We start from the raw sequence: 14,393 nt of genomic DNA, 5'->3' as shown, positions 1-14,393 counted from the left end.
CCATCTCATCCTCTGTCGTCCCCTTCTCCTCTTGCCCCCAATCCCTCCCAGCATCAGAGTCTTTTCCAATGAGTCAACTCTTCACATGAAGTGGCCAAAGTACTGGAGTTTCAGCTTCAGCATCATTCCTTCCAAAGAAATCCCAGGGCTGATCTCCTTCAGAATGGACTGGTTGGATCTCCTTGCAGTCCAAGGGACTCTCAAGAGTCTTCTCCAACACCACAGTTCAAAAGCATCAATTCTTCGGCGCTCAATCTTCTTCACAGTCCAACTCTCACATCCATACATGACCACAGGAAAAACCATAGCCTTGACGAGACGAACCTTTGTTGGCAAAGTAATGTCTCTGCTTTTGAATATGCTGTCTAGGTTGGTCATAACTTTCCTTCCAAGGAGTAAGCGTCTTTTAATTTCATGGCTGCAGTCACCATCTGCAGTGATTTTGGAGCCCAGAAAAATAAACAGTTTCCACTGTTTCCCCTTCTATTTCCCATGAAGTGATGGGACCGATTGCCATGATCTTCGTTTTCTGAATGTTGAGCTTTAAGCCAACTTTTTCGCTCTCCACTTTCACTTTCATCAAGAGGGTTTTGAGTTCCTCTTCACTTTCTGCCATAAGGGTGGTGTCATCTGCATATCTGAGGTTATTGATATTTCTCCCGGCAATCTTGATTCCAGCTAGTGTTTCTTCCAGCCCAGCGTTTTTCATGATGTACTCTGCATATAAGTTAAACAAACAGGGTGACAGTATACAGCCTTGACGAACTCCTTTTCCTATTTGGAACCAGTCTGTTCCATGTCCAGTTCTAACTGTTGCTTCCTGACCTGCATACAAATTTCTCAAGAGGCAGATCAGGTGGTCTGGTATTCCCATCTCTTTCACAATTTTCCACAGTTTATTATGATCCACACAGTCAAAGGCTTTGGCATAGTCAATAAAGCAGAAATATGTTTTTCTGGAACTCTCTTGCTTTTTCCATGATCCAGCGGATGTTGTTAATTTGATCTCTGGTTCCTCTGCCTTTTCTAAAACCAGCTTGAACATCAGGAAGTTCACGGTTCACATATTGCTGAAGCCTGGCTTGGAGAATTTTGGGCATTACTTTACTAGCGTGTGAGATGAGTGCAATTGTGCAGTAGTTTGAGCATTCTTTGGCATTGCCTTTCTTTGGGATTGGAAGGAAAACTGCCCTTTTCCAGTCCTGTGGCCACTGCTGAGTTTTCCAAATTTGCTGGCATATTGAGTGCAGCACTTTCACAGCATCATCTTTCAGGATTTGGAATAGCTCAACTGGAATTCCATCACCTCCACTAGCTTTGTTCGTAGTGATGCTTTCTAAGGCCCACTTGACTTCACATCCCAGGATGTCTGGCTCTAGGTCAGTGATCACACCATCGTGATTATCTGGGTCGTAAAGATCTTTTTTGTACAGTTCTTCTGTGTATTCTTGCCACCTCTTCTTAATATCTTCTTCTTCTGTTAGGTCCACACCATTTCTGTCCTTTATCGAGCCCATCTTTGCATGAAATGTTCCTTTGGAATCTCTGATTTTCTTGAAGAGATCTCTAGTCTTTCCCATTCTGTTGTTTTCCTCTATTTCTTTGCATTGATCGCTGAAGAAGGCTTTCTTATCTCTTCCTGCTATTCTTTGGAACTCTGCATTCAGATGTTTCTTTCTTTCCTTTTCTCCTTTGCTTTTCGCTTCGCTTCTTTTCACAGCTATTTGTAAGGCCTCCCCAGACAGCCATTTTGCTTTTTTGCATTTCTTTTCCACGGGGATGGTCTTGATCCCTGTCTCCTGTACAATGTCACAAACCTCATTCCATAGTTCATCAGGCACTCTATCTATCAGATCTAGGCCCTTAAATCTATTTCTCACTTCCACTGTATAATCATCAGGGATTTGATTTAGGTCATACCTGAATGGTCTAGTGGTTTTCCCTACTTTCTTCGAGTCTGAATTTGGCAATAAGGAGTTCATGGTCTGAGCCACAGTCATCTCCTGGTCTTGTTTTTGCTGACTGTATAGAGCTTCTCCATCTTTGGCTGCAAAGAATATAATCAATCTGATTTCGGTGTTGACCATCTGGTGATGTCCATGTATAGAGTCTTCTCTTGTGTTGTTGGAAGAGGGTGTTTGTTATATGGTAAAAGAGCCCCTTGATGAAAGTGAAAGAAGAGAGTGAAAAAGTTGGCTTAAAGCTCAACATTCAGAAAACTAAGATCATGGCATCTGGCCCCATCACTTCATGACAAATAGATGGGGAAGCAGTGGCTGACTTTATTTTTCAGGGCTCCCAAATCACTGCAGATGGTGATTGCGGCCATGAAATTAAAAGACGCTTGCTCCTTGGAAGGAAACTTATGACCAACCTAGACAGCATATTAAAAAGGAGAGACGTTACTTTGCCAACAAAGGTCTGTCTAGTCAAGGCTATGGTTTTTCCAATAGTCATGTATGGATGTGAGAATTGGACTATAAAGCAAGCTGAGCGCCGAAGAATTGATGCTTTTGAACTGTGGTGTTGGAGAAGACTCTTGAGAGTCCCTTGGACTGCAAGATGATCAAACCAGTCCATCCTAAAGGAGATCAGTCCTGGGTGTTCATTGAAGGGATGATGTTGAAGCTGAAACTCCAATACTCTGGCCACCTGATGCGAAGAGCTGACTCATTTGAAAAGACCCTGATGCTGGGAAAGATTGAGGGCAGGAGGAGAAGGGGACAACAGAGGATGAGACGGTTGGATGGCATCACCGACTCAATGGACATGGGTTTGGGTGGACTCTGGGAGTTGGTGATGGACAGGGAGGCCTGGCGTGCTGCGGTTCATGAGGTCGCAAAGAGTCGACACGACTGAGCGACTGAACTGACTTTAGATTCTTAAAACTTTTCTTTCAGTGACCTGGATTGCAATATAAAACGTGTAGCCTACAGTAGATCACAGGCACAAAACACAAGTGACAAAACGCGAGTTCCCAACACTGACTGATGTATGGAGCCACAGGCTCCCGCGTGAGGAAGGTGACAGGGACATGCAGGGTGCAGACTGGGATGCAGAAAGGGAAATGAAACTCTGGGTCGGCCCAACGCAGCCACGACCTGAGGTTTCTATGAGACAAGCTGGCACCACCGCAGCCATCGGTTCTTTCCCTTTTGCCACCAGGCTCCTACCACTCCCCCGCTCCGCACCGTCCCCTATTTTGGAAAAAAAAAAAAAAAAGGAAAAGAAAGGCTTCTGCTACCCAGTCTTCCTACGCAGGTCTGGCCGCTTGCTGACGTGGCGGGCCGGCCTCAGCGAGCGGCCAGCCCCGCGCCTTTGCCCGCGCCCTCCAGCGGTTCCGGTCCAACCGCCATCCCGAAGCTCGCGGAGGCCGCGCTCAGGCGCATGCGCGCGGTGGGCCAGCCCCGCGCGCAGCCACTTCCGGCGCTCTGGTGGAAGTGCGGTTCCGGGTCGCTGCTCTGCTCGCCGGCCGGCCGTGGGGGCTGGTGACGCGGGCCGGCGCTCACGAGAGGCCCCGGAGGCGGGGCTCTGCCGGCTGCCCAGAGAGCGGCAGGTGGGCGGGCGGGGGCCGGAGACGGGAGCAGGCCTCTATTTCCCTCGGTGGCCTCGGTGTGCCCCCAAAGCGGCGCCGACTGGGTTGCCCAGGACCCAAGCCGGGGGGGCAGTGCCAGGGTGCCGGACAGGGCGAGGGTGGGGGCAGAGGCGGGCTCTTCGGCCTGGGAATCTGGAACCTGGGGTCCCGGAACTCCCCCCCTCCACCGCTCACCTGCGCGACCTTAGACAAGTCACTCCTCATTTCTGGGTCTCAGTTCCCCTGCTGTCAAGTGGGAGAGACATTGGGTCCCTCCTGGCTTTGACAGTCCACGTACGGGCGGGTCTGGGAGGAGCCTGAGTGAGTGGGATCGAAACTGCCGTGGCAGGTGGCTGGCCCCCCGAGCATTTGGCAGTCGTCTTCCAACTTTGCCGTCCTTTTTCTCAGCGATTTTCTGAATGTGAATCAAGGCTCTGGGGTTCTGGCCAGGTAAATAGTGTGTGACTGTCAGAATCAACTGAAATAAATACTGGCCCTGGGAAGACCTTAATCTCATTGAAGTTGTCGTGCTCAGGGCTCCCAAGGCGAAATGAGTTTACCCGCTTACTACAATGAGAGATTCTGTTCTTTGTGCCTTTAAGTGAAACTCTCAGGCAAATCACAAATGCAAAGACCAGGGTGAGGGAGGGTAGACCACTGAGGATTATGGTAATGACAGGTTTTCTCTCCCCCACCCCCCACCTTGATCCTTCCTGCCTCCTCTTCCACTCTGCCCGTCCCCCCAACATTTTGACCTTACACTTGAGAGGAAATATCCAATGCATTTTATCTTTGTCTTCATGCAGGACAGAAAGCTTTGACCTCCAAGCTGTTTTAAATCTAATAGATAAGCCAGGTGAGTAGGTGGTTTACAGACACTGAAGGCAAACTTTTGAAGAATTGCACAGACTTAAATGGATGCTCAGAAGTGGTAAGCAGTCATTTGTAGATCTTAGAGCTTCCTCATTAGAGGTCTTAGAGCAGAGCTTAGATATCCTCCAGAAAACATCAGAAGTTAAGATTGGAACCAGAATGTTAATGTTTCATGCATGATGGGAGGAAGAGATGTTTGAATCTGGTGTGTAGTATCATGGAACACATTGTACAAAAAAAGAAACTAACGAGGTAATTTTAATCACTCTTTAAGAAAACCACACAGCATTTCCAGGAAACATTTAAGGATGTTTCCTGATACAGTGCAGTTGGCTGGCTTTCCTGTTTTTTTTAGAAAAAAGTTGTCAACATTTTCTAGTGAACAGCTGATTCCACACCATCTTGGAACATCAGAACATTACATCTTTTCCCTGTATTGAGTTACATGTTTTTGTCTAAACTGTAGTCATACTTAATATTATTAGGGGAAGAATTCAAAAACATTATGTTAATGTTTCCCCTGGGAAATTTTGCTTAATGTGTTGTATGCCACAGCCAATGTGATGTAATTTAAAAAAAGAGTAAAGACTTGTGGGTTCCTGGGTTCCAAAGCACTGCACTTTAGCCACACAATCTTTGGCATATTACTTCACCTCCCTAAAACTGGATTTTCTTATCTGTATATGCATCTGTCACACCTGAGTGCTTTGTAAATGTTTAGTAATTGTGTCCTAGTAAGTGTGCATGTAAAATTATGAAACTTAATTTTGAAACCTAAAGCTTAACAAAGCAACCCAGATAGGAAATTTCTCTGATGTTTAATTTAGAGCTTTCTTTCATCTGATTTATAGATACTCCTGTGCCACAGACCTTTGGCCTTCATTTCAGTGGGAATGCAGCTAGTTTGGATAACTGGGCCTTTTTAGGCACCTGTCTCGGAATTCCTGGTTGCTGGCCTAACAATTGTTGTAGCGGTCAAGCACTGGTCATCAGTGTAGGAGAGCCACACAGCAAAATGTTTGCAAAACTGAAGAAGAAAATTGCAGAAGAGACTGCTGTCGCTCAGAGGCCAGGAGGTGCTACTAGGATCCCACGATCAGTGAGCAAAGAGTCCGTTGCCTCCATGGGAGCTGACTCAGGAGATGACTTTGTAAGTACCTTCTGTAGTTCTTAATATTTGGTACAGCCTCATTATATTTAAAAAATAGTATTTCACAGAATCATTCCGGTAAGTATTTTCTTTTAAAATTGCAAAGATGATTTGTAGTTTATATCTGATTCTTCTTATTCTGAGGTGCTTTTCTTTTTTTTTTCGCGGGTCTCTTTCCATATTCTCTACTTTCTCCTCTTGTACTCTTTTTTCCATCTATATAAAACCTTGTGCATCATCTTCTGTATTCTGTTTCTCAGAGTACTTTGGCCTGTTGTCTCTGCACGTATATATACTTTACGTCATTGTTACTTAGTGAAGTCTGTGCATTTGGCATGGAATTAGCCAGGGAATTACCACTGTTTTTATGGGAAAATTGATGAAAAGATGGCACTGATGGCTGCACTTTGTCCCTTATTTGTAAAGTATCTTTGTAGTTGGAAAGATTTGAGAATGCTACTGTGTTAAGTAAGTATCATGCCTTGGGATTAAAATTGTGTCTGTGGCATATGACAGGATCTTCTTAAAGTCAGATAAGTTAAAAGAAGTTATTTATAAAGCTTGATATATGTAAAAGAATGTATATAATGTAAATATATTGTATAGGGCATAAAAATAAAATGAATGCTTTTTAAGTCTGTCACTTAGGCAGAGAGCTAGATTTTTGTCAATACTGTGTGTTCCTTCCTGGTTCCCTTCCCTTTCCTCCCCTTCAGATAACCCATCCTACAGTTTGTGTATATTGTTCCTTTGCTTTTTAAAATATCCTGCCAGATACATATATATTCATAAACAACCTGTTGCTTATTTTCAGACTTTGTAAGAACAATGCACTGCGCGTGGCTCATTTATTTTTACTGCTGTGTAACACCCTGGCATTTGAAAAAGGCCACAGTGGGTCTCTGTCTTTTACTGGTGATAGATACTTGAGTTGTTTCCATGGTCAGATGAGTCGACCTCCTCTCTTATACTACCTGTTCAGGTCAGATTACATGGCAGAAGCTATTAGGTTATTGGGGTGGAATAATAGATTACCAGATCTAAATTACTGGCTCCTGTATTGAAGAGGAAATATAAATGCACATTTGAGCACCAGGCTGAAGGACGTAGTTTTAATGCTGAGTTCTCTGGCAGAGGTACTTGCCTTGGCATCATGCTGACTCGCTAAGTGAAGTCTCTCATCTCAAATGCATTCCAGATATAGAAATTGGCTTGAATCCAGGAAATACTTTTCTGTGTGACTTCTGAAGTTATCTGTTTGAATTTATTCAAATTCTGATTCTGATCCTCACTCCCTGTCTCCAGACTCTTGATTTCCATTACATATCTCTCTCCAACCAGGCACCTTTCCTCTGGTATTTCAAGTCCTGAATGTATTAACTCTATTTCCACCTTTGCACCTTTGTCCCCCAGGTCACCAGCAAGAAAGCTTGGCAACATTTTAGACTCTTCTTCACTTCTTGGTGTCTAGTCTGTCAGCAAGTATTTTGGTTTCCATCTCCTGTCTCAGACTTACCCTTTGTACTCCACTTACTAGTAGTCCATTTATTGTTGTTTAATTGCTAAGCCGTGTCTGACTCTTTGCAGTCCCATGGACTGTCGCCCACCAGGCTCCTCTGTCTGTGGGATTTCCCAGTCAAGAATACTGGAGTGGGTTGCCTCTATTAACTCCCCAAAACAGATCTGTTCATGTCTCTCCAATGCTTCAAACTTCTCTGTGGCTTCCCATCATCTTCAGGATGAAGTGCAAAGTCATTGTTATGTATAGTGGTTAACCCCTGTGGTCGTGACACAGCTTACCCATCCACCTTATCTCACTCTACATTCCTACACCCTGTGCTCCCTCCATACTGAACTTACTGTACTTTATGGAACAGACAACTTTGCATCATGCCTACAAGTGTTCACATATGCTGTCTCCTCTCTGGAACTTCTCCTGTTCCCCTCCTCTCACTTCTACATTTTTCTGGCAGATTTTGTTCATCCTGCAAGACTTGGCTCACATGTTGCTTCCAGGAAGCCCTTTTGACCTGACCTGCCCCCTCACCCTCTCTAACCTTCATCCCTCCTGGCTGTATCTGTCTCTTGACCCTCTCATCCTCTGTAATAGCACCTATTACACTGCATTGTTCCTGATGATTTGCTTCTTTGTCTCTTCCACTAAACTGGGAGCTGCTTGAGAGGCAATAGAGTAGTGGTTGGGAGCCCAGGTCAGGTTAGGGAGGCAGACCTGGGTTTGATGGCTCTTCCGTTATTGTGTAACCTTGGGCGAGTCTTTTTCACTTTCCTGTGCCTTAGTTTCCTCATCTATAAAATAAGAACAATACCCATCTTTATTAAAGTCTGTGTGTTGCAGAGTCGTGGGGGGAGGGTTCTCCCCTAAGTTCAGTTATTCATTAGAAGAGTTCACAGGACTCAGCATATAGTTTTATTCACTGCTATCATTTATCACAGGGAAAACATTTATTACGAAGCATAATTAGCAAAGGGAGAATGTGCATGGGCAGAATCTGGAGGGAAGCAGGCACAGGCTTCCAGGAGTCCTTTCCAGGGGAGCTGCCTGGCGCACACTTGTTTCCCTCAGCAAGGAACTGTGACAGCACAGGAGAAGATGTTGTCTATCAGGGAAGCTCAGTAGAGACTCAGCGCTCAGGAATTTTACTGGAGGCTAGTCTTACAGGCACCTTCTGCCTAGCATTTACCACAATTCCAGACTTCTAGAAGGAAGACACGTGAAAGGGTTAATAGCCTCAGTAGGGAGGCCAGAGGTCCCCAAGTGGCAGGAGGAAATAAACTACAAGTGGCAAACGTTTTTTTTTTTCCTTTTTCTTTTCTCTTCTAATCCTGTGTCATCATGGCGACAGCTGGTTCTGCCTGAACTTAACTTTATCTCAAACCTTGAGCTAACCAACGCTTTTTTTCTCATGGAAATGTCTTTCTTAAGCCATGTTAATGAATTTTGTATTTGCTTGGAAATCTGCCTTTCTTCAAGATTCATATCCATTGTTTTATTGTGGGTGGGGGGGTGACTCACCTGTGCCAGTGCTATCTCAAAATGCATGTTGGAGTGAGGGGGTGAGGGGCCTGGTGCAACTCTGCAGCTTGCTAGCAGGTATATAACTTCATGCTGAAAACTAACAAGGGGGCACTCTTTCTGTTCCCTTCTGATGTCTATGTCAGAAGCTTTCTCTGTCTCTTTTTATACTTTAATAAAACTTTGCTGCACAAAAGCTCTGAGTGATCAAGCTTCGTCTTTGGTCCCAGATCAAATTCATCTCCTCTGGAGGCCATGAATCCCAGCGTCATTCACAGCTCGTAGCAGCAACCTTTCACGTGTTAGGCATAAATCACATTTTTTGTACAATTGGTTTAGGTACCATGAGCCATTCTTACCAGGAATGGTGAGAACCCTTGTAAAATCTAAGTTCCTGTGGGCTAGCCAGGGGGTCACCTTACAAGCCGGCTTTGCCAAGGACAGCAGTCTCAGGCCTACGACATGAGCTCTTTTCTGCACAGTGTGTGAAACACTTAGTAGTGCCTGGCTCTTAAGCACTTAGTAATTGGTAGTTGCTGCAGCTGCTGCTGCTTAGACAGGGACTCCTTTTCATCACTGTTCGCAGTGCGGACAACAATACTAAGAATAGGTGTCTCAGTGCCGATAATAATCATAGTTTCTACTGCTGTGTATTAAAGCTAATTATGTGCCAGGCTCTGTTTTAGACCTGACAAGTTTTGATTTGTTTACCTCCTCGTCACAGCTCTCTGATGCTGATTATGTCTGTTAACCACATTTTACATGTGAGGAAGCCAGTGCACAGAGAAGTTGACCAACTGGTCCAAGTTCTTATAGATTATAAGTGATGATGATGTAACTTTAGCCTGGGCCTGCCACCTCCTGAAACCCCCTTTAACCATTCCTGTGACTGGGTCTCCATAAATGTTGGATGAGTAAATGGGTAGATGGATAAATAAATATTTAAAATGAATTTTTGAACCACTCATTATTTTGCCAATAAATGGGGAAGACTGAGGACTGGATATTAGATACTATTATTTTTAATTTTGTTAGGTGTAATAATGGTATTGTGGCTATAAAGGAAAATGTTTTTATGTTTTATAAGTGTTTGTCAAAAGTGATTTATAGTACTATAATAAAATTTGATAAAACAAATATGTGAAAAATCAGCAGTTGTTAAAGTAAACCACTCTCCCTACTCTTCTGTATTTTTAAAATTTTATAATCAAATGTAGGAAGATAAAGTGATTTATTTATTAGCAGTAGTAAACATTGCCCAAAGTAATAATAGTGCCCATATGTTTTAATAATCTAGATTATTGGGAAAATTTGATGTCTCATTAATATAATAATTAACTGAATATATATTTTCTGCTAAAGGTTTTGACGCATTTTAGAACCATAGATTGATATCCCTTTGTTTTATAGATGAAGATACTGAAACTTTATCAATGTCAGTGATAGATTCTTTTTTAAAATATTTGTTCATTTATGGCTGCATTGGTTCTCAGTTGTGTCATGCAAGGTCTTCGTTGTGGTGTTTGGGATCCTTCACTGTGGCACACAGGCGTAGTTGCCCTGGGGCATGTGGAATCTTAGTTCCTGGACCAGGGATCAAACCCACAGCCTCTGCATTGGAAGGCAGATTCTCAACCACTGGACCACCAGTAAAGTCCCAGTGACAGACCACCCAGCCTTCAATCCCTTGCTAAAGAACCTTCCTCCCTTTACCCCAGGATTTTACCTTTGGGAAAATAAAGTGATTTACTTTTTCATCTGAAAATATATTTTTTGTGTTATGTACTTGGTACAGTATGATCATTGGTAGCTCAGCTGGTAAAGAATCTGCCCACAGTTCAGAAGACCCCAGTTCGATTCCTGGGTCGGGAAGATAATGGATTTGTTTCCCACCAGGTATTCCAATACCATGTGCACACACACACACACACACAATTTATCTATTTTGCATCTTATATCTCCTCACTTTATAGATGGAGAGACTGTTGCTTCTTCTTTATAGGTAGAGAAGCTTTTTAGTGATCACTTAACGGGTAACCAAACCTGAAATAAGAGTTGTCGATTTCTGGTTATGTGGTCTCATGCTGCTAAAAATCCATATATGAATACAGCGTCTCTGTCTCAACAGGCTTCTGATGGAAGCAGCTCCAGAGAAGATCTTTCATCCCAGCTTTTGAGAAGGAATGAACAGATACGGAAATTAGAGGCCAGACTTTCTGGTATGTCCAGGAACTCATAAGAAGCAACCAAGGGAAAATTGCCTTGCACCTGACCCTCTCTCCCTATTAAAAAGCCACATAGCATAACCTTACAGCTATTCTAACATATTTTGATCTTCTTAGTCAAAAAGGAGCAACTTGTACCCCCTTTGTTTCCTTCTTTTGTTAGTGTATTGAATAGTGTAAATCCAAAACTGAAGTTTTAAAGTTAAAAAAAAAAAACAACTTATGTTTTTCTGCTCCTGAGATTTCTAGCTGTGGATATAAATGTATTAAAAGTTATATGTAGATTTAGCCATCTTTCTCCCATTGGCCGAGCTTGCTTCAGGTGGAAAGGGCTAGGGATAGCGTTTTCATGGTTTGGGCTATAAATACTGGATTCTTCAGCACCAGACACGGTTTGGTGCTCCATTGCCACTTGCTCAGATACATGTCACCTGTGTAATATCATTCTGGGTCTTTGGGCTGCTCTTTAGTGGTATTTCAGACTTCAGTGCCTGTATAGAAGCTGTAACTCTCATTATGTCTTTTGTGTGCAGTTTACAATGTACACAACTCCCATTATAGTCTTTGCCTGAGCAGGGCATGTCTTTGATAGAGTTGTGAGTTCTTACTTTGGTTTCTGCCAGTGGATACATTCTGAAAGCTTCAGCCTGTGAAGTGGTCAGTGGTTTCTGTGTTTGTTTTTGTCCCTTGGCCTTAGGCCCATTTGACTGGAATGAAAGCACCAGACTACAGAATTCACCAAGTTGTGTGTGAGATATTTGTGTGTGTCTAGTTATCAAGGCCCGTAGCGTAACTCACAGCTACTAGACAGCCCATTATCTCATTTTGTTCTCACTCTAGCCTAACAAGACTTAGTGAGATTAAGGTCACACAGGTAGTAGGTGGTAAAGCTGGAATCCAAACCCAGATTTGCCTGATGCTAGAGTCCCTGCTTTTCACTACAGTCTGCTTGAAACTCAAGTGTCATTATCCTGTGACCTCTGCCTGTAAGCAGTATCAGTAACAGAGGTGAAATAACTTTACACTTGTTCAGTGTTGGGGAGAAAGCTGTAAGGTAATATGCATCTTCCCTAAATTGTTTGGGCTTGACTGATGTTAGAGAAGGGACAGGCAAGAAGACTGACAGTAATTAAGTGCATTTATGTTCTAGGCTCAGTATGAATAAGAAGAACAACCACAATAGCAGCTACCCTTTATTGAGCATTGTATCCCACTTGCCTAAAGCACTTAGTTTATTATCTAATTAAGGCAATAGAACATTTCATTTATTATCTAATACATCCTTTGTGGTAGATACAGTTAATACCATAATTTCATAAATGAAGAAACTAATACTTAGGATCAGTAATTTGCTTAAGGTCTCTCAGCTCAGGACTGACTCAGTTGGGATTTGAACTAGAGCCTGTCTACTTTTCCACTATGCCATACTATCTTCTTTGGCTACCCAGGTAATTAATTCTGACTTTCACCTTCAGTATGGCATAGGCCACTCAGTTCTGTGGCTGACTTGATTCTAGGGAGTTCAGTGCTTTGATTGCACAGGCACTGCTGTGGTGGGGGTTTTGCTGTTGTCCTGACCACTGTCACTCAGTCGTGTGGACTGTAAGTGAGCTGTTCAGTGAATTCCTTTGTCTGTCCTACTGCCAAGAATGGGAAGGACAGTGCAAACTGAGATTTGGATTTCAGTAATGACAGAATAGTGGTTTTTGTGGCAGGGCATTTGTGATGGCCAGACCAGGCCCAATTCTTGTTTTTTCTCCAGGCTAAACAAACCTGCCTGTCTGTAGTCAACATTTACACTGTGGGTAGTTTGTACTATACTTGTTTGCCTGTGTTGTTCATTGTTAATGGGAGGCTGTCTACCCAGCGCTCCTTAACAGGAATGGTTTTCAGGTTGAGAAAATCATCATCATTTTCATTCATTTTTTTTGTTGTTGTTTGTTTTGTTTAATTAACTTCCTTTCCTGATGTTTGTCCATGCCTGGTATGTGCGTCACACTCCTCACCCAAGACTATGCTGAACAGGTCCGCACCTTGCAGAAGATAAAAGAGAAGCTTGAAATTGCCTTAGAAAAACACCAGGATTGTACGTATTTTTTTTCCTGCTTTTTTCAATTTTTCCAGGGTTTAGTTTTTTGAAACAAAACAGTAGTGTGTGGTTAACTTTGCCTTTCATCATAGCTCAAGTCTTTATTATATGAGTAGCATACTTCTTAATTGAGTTGATATAACATTTATTTGATAGTTATAAGCATATAATTCATACTTATGTTGTCTTATGGGCATGTTTCTTAGGAGAAGGATGTTATGTGTATCATCCAGTTAACTGGTTTATGGGCTGCCCTTAGATTTTAGGAAAATCTAGTGCCTGTCCATGGGCCTAGATTAAGAAACTTTGGTTCTAGCCATAGCTTCGTAGCTGCTATGTTCAATAACTGGGGGAAATCTCTGTCATCACTCCTCCAACAATGGACATACATTTTGTTTAGTTTATCCTAAGTTATATGTTTTCCTTTGGGTTCAATCCAAGAAAGATGCTAGTAGAAGTAGAAAGTTATTTTTTATGGGTATAATATATGCTAAAAAAATATTTTTTTAAGGAAAATAAAGTGAAAGAAAGGTTTGTTTTGCTTTGTTTTGACTTTTGTTTTAATTCTATTGAATAGTAGTAGCCATCGCTTAGCAATAGCACTGGTATTTCCTGGCAGGCTACCTGACTCAGTGTTCTATCACTGTATCATTTTAAAAGTACCCTTTGACATCTTCCTACATGTGTATACTTGACTATAACAACAGCAACAACAGCGACCAACAGGAAATAAGCTAAAACAGAACTGAGGTTTATTACTAAGGCCAAAAGCTTCTGGGAAAGTCAAGATGGGTCAGGTTTTTCCCAGTCTCATAATCCACTTTTGTGACCGTGGCCTTTTTGTTAGGTGACAGTTATAACCACATGGGCTATTTGTTATGCTGTTTCTGAAATATCTCCATATCTCAAATAGAGCCTCTTTATTAACAGCTTCCATGAGGAAATTCCAAGAGCAGAATGAGACGTTCCAGGCCAACAGAGCCAGGATGGCAGAAGGACTGGCTTTGGCGTTGGCCAGAAAGGACCAGGTATTTTACGCGCGGCACTGCCTGGAACTGGTGGGAAGTCTCACGTGGTGACGTGCTTTCAAAACTCATGCCATAAACCTGGTAGCAAATATTTACAATCTAGGAGAAAAGGGTTGTGCTATGTAAGTTCTTTGAGAGTTCGTTTGGCTGTAGGGTGGGAAATTATCCAGAAGCTTTATAGTTGTGATCGTGAAATGTGTCCATATGTGAGAGTATCCTTTTCCAACTGTGTAGCTGTGTAAAATAGATAAGGAAAGGAAGTAGTGTGTCCATAATCTGGTGGTGAGCCCCAGTATAAGGGGAAAAAAGTCTCTGCCCTCCAAAAACCTGTCTGAAAGCCTAGTCCCAAGCACTTACCTTGATATAGTGGAGAAGGTGCTGTTAAGCTAGCGGTCATCCATAATGAACATAGTTCTTACA

The 14,393-nt window shown here is 42.8% G+C and overlaps 1 protein-coding gene across 7 annotated transcripts in view; it reads left to right on the top strand.

Moving 5' to 3' along the window:
• The first annotated feature begins 3,423 nt into the window (after window positions 1-3,423).
• The window catches only part of GOLGA1 (golgin A1), a 44,046-nt gene continuing 33,076 nt past the window's right edge, over window positions 3,424-14,393 (top strand). For 3 of the 7 annotated variants that reach the window (XM_070799230.1, XM_070799228.1, XM_070799226.1), the window contains exons 1-6: window positions 3,424-3,556; window positions 4,381-4,505; window positions 5,299-5,597; window positions 10,760-10,850; window positions 12,868-12,942; window positions 13,876-13,973. In XM_070799230.1, coding sequence (XP_070655331.1) covers window positions 4,493-4,505; window positions 5,299-5,597; window positions 10,760-10,850; window positions 12,868-12,942; window positions 13,876-13,973 — 576 coding nt within the window. In that variant the 5' untranslated portion in view covers window positions 3,424-3,556; window positions 4,381-4,492. Of the gene's footprint in view, window positions 3,557-3,587; window positions 4,025-4,380; window positions 4,506-5,298; window positions 5,598-10,759; window positions 10,851-12,867; window positions 12,943-13,875; window positions 13,974-14,393 lie in introns of those variants that run through there. The other 4 variants (XM_070799232.1, XM_070799227.1, XM_070799231.1 and 1 more) reach the window with 4 other exon arrangements.

Source organism: Bos indicus, chromosome 11 (assembly GCF_029378745.1).
Source record: "Bos indicus isolate NIAB-ARS_2022 breed Sahiwal x Tharparkar chromosome 11, NIAB-ARS_B.indTharparkar_mat_pri_1.0, whole genome shotgun sequence".
Lineage (NCBI taxonomy): Eukaryota > Metazoa > Chordata > Mammalia > Artiodactyla > Bovidae > Bos > Bos indicus.
Note: the sequence above shows the minus strand (reverse complement) of the source record. Positions and strands in the feature narration are given on the sequence as shown.